This window comes from Pseudophryne corroboree, chromosome 2, assembly GCF_028390025.1.
Source record: "Pseudophryne corroboree isolate aPseCor3 chromosome 2, aPseCor3.hap2, whole genome shotgun sequence".
Lineage (NCBI taxonomy): Eukaryota > Metazoa > Chordata > Amphibia > Anura > Myobatrachidae > Pseudophryne > Pseudophryne corroboree.
In genome coordinates, this window is record NC_086445.1 from 1,038,401,046 (window position 1) to 1,038,413,759 (window position 12,714).

Consider the following 12,714-nt stretch of genomic DNA (forward strand, 5'->3'; position numbering starts at 1 on the left):
AAGTCCCCATTCTCCCGGGTGGAGGTCGTGTCTGTTGAGAAGATCTGCTTCCCAGTTGTCCACTCCGGGAATGAACACTGCTGACAGTGCTAACACAAGATTTTCCGCCTATCGGAGAATCCTTGTGGCTTCTGCCATCGCCATCCTGCTTCTTGTGCCGCCCTGTTGGTTTACATGGGCGACTGCCGTGATGTTGTCTGATTGGATCAGTACCGGCTGGTTTTGAAGCAGAGGCCTTGCCGGCCTCAGGGCATTGTAAATGGCCCTCAGGTCCAGAATATTTATGTGTAGGGAAATAACCTGACTTGACCAAAGTCCCTGGAAATTTCTTCCCTGTGTGACTGCCTCCTAGCCTCAAAGGCTGGAATCCATGGTCACTAGGACCTAGTCCTGTATGCCGAACCTGCGGCCCTCTTGAAGATGGGCACTCTGCAGCCACCACAGTAGAGATACCCTGGTCCTTGGAGACAGGGTTATCAGCCTATGCATCGGAAGATGCGATCCGGACCACTTGTCCAACAGATCCCTCTGAAAAGTTCTTGTATGGAACCTGCCTAATGGGATTGCTTCGTAGGAAGCTACCATTTTTCCCAGGACTCGCGTGCAATGATGCACCGCTACCTATTTTGGCTTCAGGAGGTCTCTGACTAGAGATGACAACTCCTTGGCTTTCTCCTCCGGGAGAAACACTATTTCTGGTTTATGTCCAGAACCATCCCCAGGAACAGTAGACGTGTCATAGGAACCAGCTGTGACTTTGGACTGTTTAGAATCCAACCATGCTGTTGTAGCACTTTCCAAAATAGTGCTACCCCGACTACCAACTGCTCCTTGGACCTCGCCCTTATAACGAGATTGTCCAAGTACGGGATAATTACAACTCCCTTTTTTTGAAGGAGTATCAACATTTCGGCCATTACCTTGATAAAACACCCTCGGTGCCATGTACAGTCCAAACGGCAGTGTCTGGACTTGGTAATGGTAATCCTGTACCACAAATCTGAGGTACTCCTGGCGAGGATGGTAAATGGGGACATGCAGGTAAGCATCCTTGATGTCCCAGGATACCATGTAATCCCCCTCGTCCAGGCTTGGAATAACCGCCCTGAGCGATTCCATCTTGAACTTGAATTTTTGTGTTCAAGGATTTTAAATATAAAATGGGTCACACCGAACCATGCGGTTTCGGTACCCCAACCCGTGTGGAATAGTAACCCCGTCCTTGTTGAAGTAGGGGCACCTTGAGTATTACCTGCTGGGAATACCGCTTATTAATTGCCTCTAGCAAAGCCTCCCTGCCTGAGGGAGTTGTCAGCAAGGCATATTTTAGGAAACGGCTGGGGGGAGACATCTCGAATTCCAGCTTGTACCCCTGAAATACTACTTGAAAGAAACAGGGATCCACCTGTGAGCGAGCCCACTAATTGCTGAAATTTTTGAGACGGCCCCCCACCGTACCTGGCTACACCTGTGGAGCACCCGCGTCATGGTGTGGCCTCACAGGAGGCGGGGGAAGAATCTTGATTCTGGGAACAGGCTGACTGGTGCAGCTTTTTTCCCTCTACCCTTGTCTCTGTACAGAAAGGAAGCGCCATTTGACCCGCTTGCTTTTCTGAAGCCGAAAGGACTGTACCTTTGTCTGTGAGGAAACCTGAGGTAAAATTATTTCTTCCCAGCAGTTGCTGCGGATACGAGGTCCCAGAGACCATCCCCAAATAATTACTCACCCTTATAAGGCTCTCTATGCGCTTTTTAAGTCAGCATCACCTGTCCAGTGACAGGTCTCTAATACCCTCCTGACAGAATGGACATTACATTTATTTTGGATGCCAGCCGGCAAAATATCCCTCTGTGCATCCCCCATATATAAGACGACGTCTTTAATATGTTTTTATGTTTGCCAACTAGTATCCCTGTTTGACAGGGTCACCGACCACGCTGCAGCAGCACTATCTGCAGGTCTCAGTCTAGTACCTGAGTGTGTAAATACAGACTTCAGGATAGCCTCCTGTTTTTTATCAACAGGTACCTATTAAAGTGGCCGTATCCTAAGACGGCAGTGCCACCTTTTTTTTTTGACAAACGTGTGAGCGCCTTATCCACCCTAGGGGATATCTCCCAGCGTAACTTATCCACCTGGCGGGAAAGGGTACGCCATCAGTAACTTTTTATAAATTACCAGTTTCTTAACGGGGGAACCCACGCTTTCACACACTTCATTTATTCATCTGATGGGGGAACAAAACACTGCCTGTTTTTTCTCCCCAAACCTAAAACCCATTTTTAGAGGTGCTTGGGTTAAAGTCAGAAATGTATAACACATTTTTATTGCCGGGATCACGTCACGGATGTTCCTAGTGGATTGTGTATATGTCTCCACCTTGTCGACACTGGAGTCAGACTCCGTGTCGACATCTGTGTCTGCTATCTGAGAGAGCGGGCGTTTTTGAGCCCCTGATGGCCTTTGAGACGCCTGGGCAGGCGCGGGCTGCGAAGCCGGCTGTCCCACAGCTGTTACGTCATCCACCCTTTTATGTAAGGAGTTGACACTGTCGGTTAATACCTTTCACCTATCCATCCACTCTGGTGTCGGCCCCACAGGGGGCGACATCACATATATCGGCCTCTGTTCTGTCACCATATAAGCCTCCTCATTCAACATGTCGACACAGCCGTACCGACACACCGCAGACACACAGGGAACGCTCTAAACGAGGACAGGACCCACAAAAGCCCTTTGGGGGGACAGAGTAAGAGTATGCCAGCACACACCAGAGCGCTATATATATACACAGGGACTAACTGAGTTATGTCCCTAATAGCTGCTTTTTATATAATATACTGTATACAGTGCCAATTTTAATGCCCCCCCTCTCTTTTCCCTCTTACTGTACTGTAGAATTGCAGGGAAGAGCCAGGGAGCTTCCTTCCAGCCGAGCTGTGAGGGAAAAATGGCGCCAGTGTGCTGAGGAGATAGGCTCCGCCCCTTTTTCGCGGCCTATTCTCCCGTTTTTTATGGAATTCTGGCAGGGGTATTTACCTCATATATAGCCCCTGGGGCCATATATTGAGGTATTTTAGCCAGCCAAGGTGTTTTTATTGCTGCCTCAGGGCGCCCCCCCCAGCGCCCTGCACCCTCAGTGACCGGAGTGTGAAGTGTGTGAGAGGAGCAATGGCGCACAGCTGCAGTGCTGTGCGCTACCTTGGTGAAGACAGAGTCTTCATGCCGCCGATTTTCCGGACCATCTTCTTGCTTCTGGCTCTGTAAGGGGGACGGCGGCGCGTCTCCGGGACCGAACATCAAGGCTGGGCCTGCGGTCGATCCCTCTGGAGCTAATGGTGTCCAGTAGCCTAAGAAGCCCAATCCGGCTGCAAGCAGGCGAGTTCGCTTCTTCTCCCCTTAGTCCCTCGCTGCAGTGAGCCTGTTGCCAGCAGGTCTCACTGAAAATAACAAATTCTAAGACTATAACTTTCTAAGAGCTCAGGAGAGCCCCTAGTGTGCATCCAACCTCGGCCGGGCACGAAATCTAACTGAGGCTTGGAGGAGGGTCATAGTGGGAGGAGCCAGTGCACACCAGGTAGTCTAAGATCTTTCTAGAGTGCCCAGCCTCCTTCGGAGCCCGCTATTCCCCATGGTCCTTACGGAGTTCCCAGCATCCACTAGGACGTTAGAGAAATATTATGATGATAGAGCATGCCATTTCCTTATTAGGATTGGGAACAGACATTCTGGACCAGTCCGTATCCCCTCTATTGTAGAGCAATGCTTCGGTCGGGTACCACACTGAGAGAATGTATCTAACAAGAACACAACCACACAGACACCTCACCCTGAGACCTGTGGTTACAGGTGAGTCTCACTTACCTACTATCAGCTTCTCACACTCTGGCAAGTTTTTGAATAGTTTGCGGAACTCCTCACTCCTCTGCTTGTAGGTAGAGCTGGAGACCTGGAGGAGAAGGGAAGGGTTACAGGATGGAGAAAGGAAGGGTTACAAGATGGAGAAGGGAAGGGTTACAGGATGGAGAAAGGAAGGGTTACAGGCTGGAGAAGGGAAGGGTTACAGGATGGAGAAGGAAAGGGTTACAGGATGGAGAAGGGAAGGGTTACAGGATGGAGAAGGGAAGGGTTACAGGCTGGAGAAGGGAAGGGTTACAGGATGGAGAAGGAAAGGGTTACAGGATGGAGAAGGGAAGGGTTACAGGATGGAGAAGAGAAGGGTTACAGGATGGAGAAGGGAAGGGTTACAGGATGGAGAAGGGAAGGGTTACAGGATGTCACATCCCTGGCACATAATGCACACTAATAACTTACATTAATATCACCCCCCATAATACAGTCCCTGGGACCAGTCTCCATCCCTCTAGCTGTACACACAGTGTATGGGACCAAGCAGGCGACGATGGGGTGATATATTTATAAACACAACACGTGTGCAGGGACGCATGGGGTGGGAAGTGTATATTCCACACAGGGGAAAGCTACGGAAACAGGCGGACCTAAATAGCATCCCAGGACCACAGGGAGGAATTCCCAGCTCCTGCATCTGGTTATCCTGCGGCTCTGTAGGCAGAGCGAGCGCTAGATGACGTACAGAAACTGGAATAATTAGAAAGTTGACATTAAACAATATATTCCATTCACTAAAGCAGCACAGAAGACAATGGCAGCATAGTTATGTGGCCACAAATATATTTACATTCTTTCCATGTTCGGTTCATTCTAATAAATATGCAATCCCCGAATGCTGAGGTTTTGCTTTTTTTTTTAAATACTGTGTGTCTCTGCAGTGTGTCTGCCAATACAGTCTGTGCAATGTGTCTGCCAATACAGTCTGTGCAATGGTGTCTGCCAATACAGTCTGTGCAATGTGTCTGTCAATACAGTCTGTGCAATGGTGTCTGCCAATACAGTCTGTGCAATGGAGTCTCTGCAGTGTGCCTGCCAATACAGTCTGTGCAATTGTGTCTCTGCAGTGTGCCTGCCAATACAGACTGTGCAATGGTGTCTGTGCAATGTGTCTGCCAATACAGTCTGTGCAATGGAGTCTCTGCAGTGTGCCTGCCAATACAGTCTGTGCAATGGTGTCTCTGCAGTGTGCCTGCCAATACAGTCTGTGCAATGGTGTCTCTGCAGTGTGCCTGCTAATACAGTCTGTGCAATGGTGTCTGTGCAATGTGTCTGCCAATACAGTCTGTGCAATGGTGTCTGTGCAATGTGTCTGCCAATATAGTCTGTGCAATGTGTCTGGCAATACAGTCTGTGCAATGGTGTCTCTGCCAATACAGTCTGTACAATGTGTCTGCCAATACAGTCTGTGCAATGGTGTATCTGCAGTGTGCCTGCCAATACAGTCTGTGCAATGTGTCTGCCAATACAGTCTGTACAATGTGTCTGCCAATACAGTCTGTGCAATGGTGTGTCTGCAGTGTGCCTGCCAATACAGTCTGTGCAATGTGTCTGCCAATACAGTCTGTACAATGTGTCTGCCAATACAGTCTGTGCAATGGTGTATCTGCAGTGTGCCTGCCAATACAGTCTGTGAAATAGTGTCTCTGCAGTGTGCCTGCCAATACAGTCTGTGCAATGGTGTCTGTGCAATGTCTCTGCCAATACAGTCTGTGCAAAGGTGTCTCTGCAGTGTGCTTGCCAATACAATCTGTGCAATGTGTCTGTGCAGTGTGCCTGCCAATACAGTCTGTGCAATGGTGTCTCTGCAATGTGTCTGCCAATACAGTCTGTGCAATGATGTCTCTGCAGTGTGCCTGCCAATATAGTCTGTGCAATGTTATCTCTGCAATGTGTCTGCCAATATAGTCTGTGCAATGGTGTCTCTGCAGTGCGCCTGTCAATACAGTCTGTGCAGTGGTGTCTCTGCAGTGTGCCTCCCAATACAGTATGTGCAATGTAATCTCTGCAATGTGTCTGCCAATACAGTCTGTGCAATGTAATCTCTGCATTGTGTCTGCCAATACAATCTGTGTAATGGTGTTTCTGCAATGTGTCTGCCAATACAATCTGTGCAATGGTGTCTCTGCAATGTGTCTGCCAATACTGTCTGTGCAATGTTATCGCTGCAATGTGTCTGCCAATACAGTCAGTACAATCGTGTCTGCCAATACAATCTGTGCAATGGTGTCTCTGCAGTGTGCCTGCCAATACAATATTTGCAATGTTATCTCTGCAATGCATCTGCCAATACAGTATGTGCAATGGTGTCTATGCAATGTGTCTTCCAATAGAATCTGTGCAATGGTGTCTGTGCAGTGTGCCTGCCAATACAATCTGTGCAATGGTGTCTCTGCAATGTGTCTGCCAATACAGTCTGTGGAATTGTGTCCCTGCAGTGTGCCTGCCAATACAGTGTTTACAATGGTGTCTCTGCAGTGTGTCTGCCAATACAGTCTGTGCAATTTTATCTGTGCAATGTGCCTGCCAATACAGTCTGTGCAATGGGGTCTCTGCAGTGTGTCTGCCAATACAGTCTGTGTAATGGCGTCTCTGCAGTGTTCCTGCCAATACAGTCTGTGCAATGGTGTCTCTGCAGTGTCCCTGCCAATACAGTCTGTGCAATGGTGTCTGTGCGGTGTCCCTGCCAATAGAGTCTGTGCAATGTAATATCTTCAATGTGTCTGCCAATACAATCTATGCTATGGCGTCTCTGCAGTGTATAAACCGTAGTTAATCAAGAAGCGCTGCCCGGTTATTTCTATTATAATAGCAAATTAAGAATATGTAATCGATTTACTTACATAATACATATATGGCCATATGGAGAAAATCTAATCAATTTAAACATGCATATCTCAAAATAGACAATTTCATTAAAAAGAACAGCAACAAATATCACTTTAGAAACAAGTTTATTATCTGCATACTGCACAGTAGGTATTGCTCCTACAAATTCATGCTGGAAACATTATTAAACTATTGGATGCTGGCTGCTCTTTAGACTCCGTGTGAAAATAAACCCTGCTGGTGGTACATACGGGAGAAAGGAGGACTGGCTTTACCTGGTTATTAGTGGTTCTTATACAGTGCAACGTTCACTATTCAGGAAGCCGCAATAAGAATCTCATTGGACTCTATGCACACACAGCTCCCTGTTTATATAAGGGAGGTAGGAGGACTGGTTCTGCCTCTTACCCACAAAGGTGGATGTTCTTACTGCCTAGCTCTGCTTGCATTATGCCCATTTTTGACCCTGTCAACCTTTTACCTGTTGACTTTTTGACCCTGAAGACCCTTTGACCCTGTCGACCTAATGACTGTCTATCTAGCAGTGTAGATCTTCTATATCACACCCAAAAATTCCATCACAAGGAAATAATAATAAAAGAAGAGGATCCTGGAGGTAGAAAAGGTTCAGAGGCGGGCGACCAAACTAATCAAGGGCGTGGAGATGCTGGAATACGAGGAAAGGCTTGCAAGGCTAGGCATGTTTACGTTGGAAAAGAGGAGACTAAGAGGGGACATGATCAACATCTATAAATATATAAGGGGTCAATACACAGAGCTTGGGAGGGACCTGTTTTCTATAAGATCAGCAAAGAGGACACGTGGTCACTCGCTTAGGTTAGAGGAGAGGAGTTTCCGCACATTGAGGCGAACAGGTTTTTTCACAGTAAGGACAATACGTGTTTGGAATTCCCTGCCTGAGAGAGTAGTAACTGCGGACTCAGTCAGCACCTTTAAGAATGGGTTAGATAAATTCCTATTGGATAAAGATATTCAGGGTTATGGTGCGCAGGCACGCATTATAGTTAATATGACTAGTCCTAACATAAAAATAACTAGTCCTATAATAAGACTGCATAGGAGACCACAAATAGGTTGAACTCGATGGACAATTGTATTTTTTCAACCTTAGTTACTATGTTACTATGTAAGAGTGCATTCTATTGTATAAAGACAAACGTACATGCAGAATGCAAAATGTATACCCACAATCACACAGCTCCCATTATGTGACCGCAACAAATCATCAATCTACCTGTAATACTAATATTACCATCTACTCACTTTTATCACAATCACATATCTTCTGCCAGTACAGCACTTAATAAAGTGCTGGGCAGCACCACCTAGTGGCACTGCTTAGTACTGCAATAAATGTTTAATGTCCAATGCTCACCTAAACATTTGAAAATGACATCGCCTGCCCAAAACCGATGGGCGCCTTATCACCCCTGCGACTTTTATCCAAATGTTTCATATCCACCATGGTCAATAAGTGAATGTGTTCCTTGCAATCATCAAGGCTCTTACCAAATGGCACCACACGCTGGAAGGTTTTAGTTTTAGTATGAGCCTTTATCATGAGGCCTTACTGTAGACAAATCACATGGCCCTATGTGGGCACTGCTATTATGTAGTGTTAGGACTGCTAATATCAGAGATGCCTTGACGCGGCTCAGCAGCTAAACATGTCTTTGCAAACGCATGCGACCAATTCTCTGAAATTCTATTACCAGATAGGTTCAGGTATGGTTACAGGTAATTTTTTAGTGTGCTGGGGGGATAACGGGGGGCGGGAGGAAAGCACCCCCCCCCCCCCTTTCTGTCTGCTGTTTGACAGTGAACCCTCCCCCTTTCTAGCACCTGATATATAATTATCTCCAGGAATGATAGAGCAACTGCTACTGTTTGTCCACACTCTGGAAGGTGTCTGATGTGGTCACCCTCCTCAAAGGCCACAAAAAATCTATTCCTGGCATGCATTGTCTGGTGGGTGCTCTCCCTGACATGCCAGGATTTTGTGTCACCCTCCTTCCTGAGTTTTACAATGTAAATCAGTTCACACTGGTACAGCCCGGTAACTCTGATGGCACAGCCGTTCTTCTTAGGGCAGCCATCAGCCAGAGGTTTTGTTTTCATCTCAAGATGAAACTAAATCGCTTGCCACAATAACTAAGACTCCTATGTCAAGACATTTGTGCAACTGACTCCAATTACAGGTCCTCCAATAAGTGACTTCAGACATAATGAGAGAATTGTGCTACCCAACCTTGTGGTGAAAGGTGGCTTCCAGCCTGGTGATGCCACTAATGATTCCTGTCAGGCTTTGGCATGGACTCACCTGTCAGTACTGACCTCCCTAGGTCCCTGGGTCACACTAACATCTGGTTGGTCATGGAATATTTCACCAGGCAAGTCCACTACCCGAGCCTGGAGACTCTACTCCCTTCCAACCCTCATACATAATCATCAACGAGACCTTCCTACTATACCACTCCCTTTGGAGGTTGTCTGAGACCAAAAGTCAAGTGTGTTGCTTTAAAGTTTCATCTATGCCACCAAGGATGACTGGTCTTCACATGGGCATGATTCTAAGGGAACAATATGATTCAAGAGTCTACCGGAGTTTCAACCTTCTTCTTCAATCACAGATTCCACTCTGGAGTTATCCCTTCATTACACTCCATCTCTGGGGCTCCATCTGCTGATCAACATGCCCAGGATCTTCTGCAAAACTTGTATTCCAACCTTGCCATATGGAAAGTATAATACACTACTCTACAGTATAACTACTCTACAGTCTCCTCTCTTTTATCCCCGGCTTACACTCAGTTTCCTCTCCTGCAAACATGGATCATGTCCTCCACTTTTCTACAGCCTCCATACCTTTCATCACAACATTGACTATGACCACTTGTCCTCCTAGCCATGATCACTTGTCCTCCTGACTCCTTGGAATAGAGCAGTGTGGTCCTGTTTGCTACAGCTGCAGGGGATTGCCTTCTGGGAGTGGCAAATCCGCATTTCAGGAATCTCAAGAGGAGTTGGGTTTGTGACAGCAGCATTAAGGCCAATGAACCCAATCACTGGTAGATATAAGCTCTGGAGTATGTTTAGATGAGAAGAAGAAATGTATAAGAAGAGATTATCTACTATTTGGGTTGCAGGGACAGAAACTGGCACTAAATAGAGCTGCTTCCTCCACCTGCCTCCAAATCATCTGCCTACAATTCAAATAAGAGGCCGTCCTCCTAGGTTTGTGTCCAAGAGAGTAGATGGCGCTATGAATACAGTACAGTGACATATCTATATATTAGTTCTATAAGGTTTTATACTGTGAGACCTATTTTGGAGCAGCAAACTTCCCATGTAAAGTCTATGGGAGAACATTTGCTGTACCGCTAGAGGTATTGTACCATGTAGATGTGCCAGTCGAAGAGAAACATGAGATTGCGGCTGCTTGATATGAGTTTATACTTTAAAAAGAAAACGAATTACCATCGATTTCAATGGGTTTCCGCTAGAATTTTTTTTTTGCCTGTAATAACAAAATATTAATTTAATAAATCCCGGGAGAGGGCTACATAATAATAGCACTAAATAAAGCAATATAAAGAGTACACATACATTTCTATTATATGTTACTGTGCAGTGCCTCTGTGTACGTAGCGCCACTTACTGTAGTCTCTCCTTTTTGTGCTTACTGTGAGACGACTGGCACGCCTCTCTGAGGGTTGGCCGCTGTGACATGAATACAGAGCTTTGTTGTGTACTAACCACCAATTGGCGCCAGGATTATATTTGTGTTTTGTTGTAAATCAAAGTCATGGAGTCAGGATGATCCCGGTTTTGGCACTGGTTTTTCATAATGGTGAAACGTCACATCTCTGTATTTGCAGATCTCAAACAGAGATGGTGAAGAATCTGGAAGAGTTAGTGTCTGGATTTGTAAGCAGCTATATGCTGCATTTACCCCATCCCCCTGTCCCCTGCATCAGCTGTACTTTATAAGTAACATCCAATATTTCAGAATAATTCAGATGATGAGAAGTATAATATAAATATTCAATTCCTAGGGTTACAAGAACTTTTTAAACTTCATCCAGAAATTCAACTCATATCATCACCTGAGTCTCCTCGCTCTGGTCATTGAGAGGGAATAATGAAATGGATCTTTCATAAAATGATTTCATTATTGCAGCTGGGTCTGAGCTGCCTGTTAGTACCTGGTAGCGCAGGTAGATGGCGCTGTGTCCTCAGAGAGCTGTCACTGCTTATGGAACTCATCACTGAATGGAAATATCTGTGTCCTGCTCTGTGGAAGGAACTATCTGTGCCAGGGGCAAGGGGGGAACCAAGTGCCCCATGTCTAACGCCAACAAATCAGACAATGTTAGACTGGGGAGGCGAGGCTGGCAGCTGGGCGGTCAGCCCCCCCATCTCAGGAACCCCTGACTTCACACTCCTCCCCCAGGTCACAAGTGACTGACTCTCTGACTCTGTTTATAGCCGTGCAAATAAATCACCAGGCGGAGATTATGGCCATGCAAATAAATCACCAGGTGGAGATTATGGCCGTGCAAATAAATCACCAGGTGGTTATGACCGTGCAAATAAATCACCAGGAGATTATGGTCGTGCAAATAAATCACCAGGAGATTATGGCCGTGCAAATAAATCACTAGGAGATTATGAACGTGCAAATAAATCACCAGGCGGTTATGGCCGTGCAAACAAATCACCAGGAGATTATGAGCGTGCAAATAAATCACCAGGCGGTTATGGGCGTGCAAATAAATCACCAGGCGGTTATGGGCGTGCAAATAAATCACCAGGAGATTATGGCCGTGCAAATAAATCACCAGGAATTTATAGCCGTGCAAATAAATCACCAGGCAGTTATGGCCGTGCAAATAAATCACCAGGAAGCTATGGTCGTGCAAATAAATCACCAGGAGATTATGGGTGTGCAAATAAATCACCAGGAGATTATGGCCGTGCAAATAAATCACCAGGCGGTTATGGCCGTGCAAATAAATCACCAGGCGGTTATGGCCGTGCAAATAGCTTTTTTGAAAGTTAATTTTTTTGAATAATCATTTTAAACGTTATTTTGGGGGAAACATTGTGATTTATGGGGGTAATTCCAAGTTGATCGCAGCAGGATTTTTGATAGCAATTGGGCAAAACCATGGCCCTCATTCCGAGTCGTTCGCTCGGTATTTTTCATCGCATCGCAGTGAAATTCCGCATAGTGCGCATGCGCAATATTCGCACTGCGACTGCGCCAAGTATCTTTGCTATGAAGATAGTATTTTTACTCACGGCTTTTTCCTCGCTCCGGCGATCGTAATGTGATTGACAGGAAATGGGTGTTACTGGGCGGAAACACGGCGTTTTATGGGCGTGTGGCTGAAAACGCTACCGTTTCCGGAAAAAACGCAGGAGTGGCCGGAGAAACGGGGGAGTGGTTGGGCGAACGCTGGGTGTGTTTGTGACGTCAAACCAGGAACGACAAGCACTGAACTGATCGCACAGGCAGAGTAAGTGTGGAGCTACTCAGAAACTGCTAAGTAGTTTGTGATCGCAATATTGCGAATACATCGGTCGCAATTTTAAGATGCTAAGATACACTCCCAGTAGGCGGCGGCTTAGCGTGTGTAACTCTGCTAAATTCGCCTTGCGACCGATCGACTCGGAATGAGGGCCCATGTGCACTGCAGGGGAGGCAGATATAACATGTGCAGAAAGAGTTAGATGTGGGTGGGTTATTTTATTTCTGTGCAGGGTAAATACTGGCTGCTTTATTTTTACACTGCACATTAGATTGCAGATTGAACACACCACACCCAAATCTAACTGTCTCTGCACATGTTATATCTGCCTCCCCTGCAGTGCACATGGGGGGTAATTCCAAGTTGATCGCAGCAGGAAATTTTGTAGCAGTTGGGCAAAACCATGTGCAGTGCAGGTGG

At 46.4% G+C, this 12,714-nt stretch overlaps 1 protein-coding gene across 2 annotated transcripts in view; it reads right to left on the reverse strand.

The window, feature by feature from the left end:
* GRAMD1C (GRAM domain containing 1C) overlaps positions 1–12,714 on the reverse strand; it is a 302,062-nt gene that overhangs the window by 155,733 nt on the left and 133,615 nt on the right. For both annotated transcript variants that reach the window (XM_063956793.1, XM_063956794.1), the window contains one exon: positions 3,866–3,950. In XM_063956793.1, the coding sequence (XP_063812863.1) occupies positions 3,866–3,950 (85 nt within the window). The remainder of the gene's footprint in view (positions 1–3,865; positions 3,951–12,714) is intronic.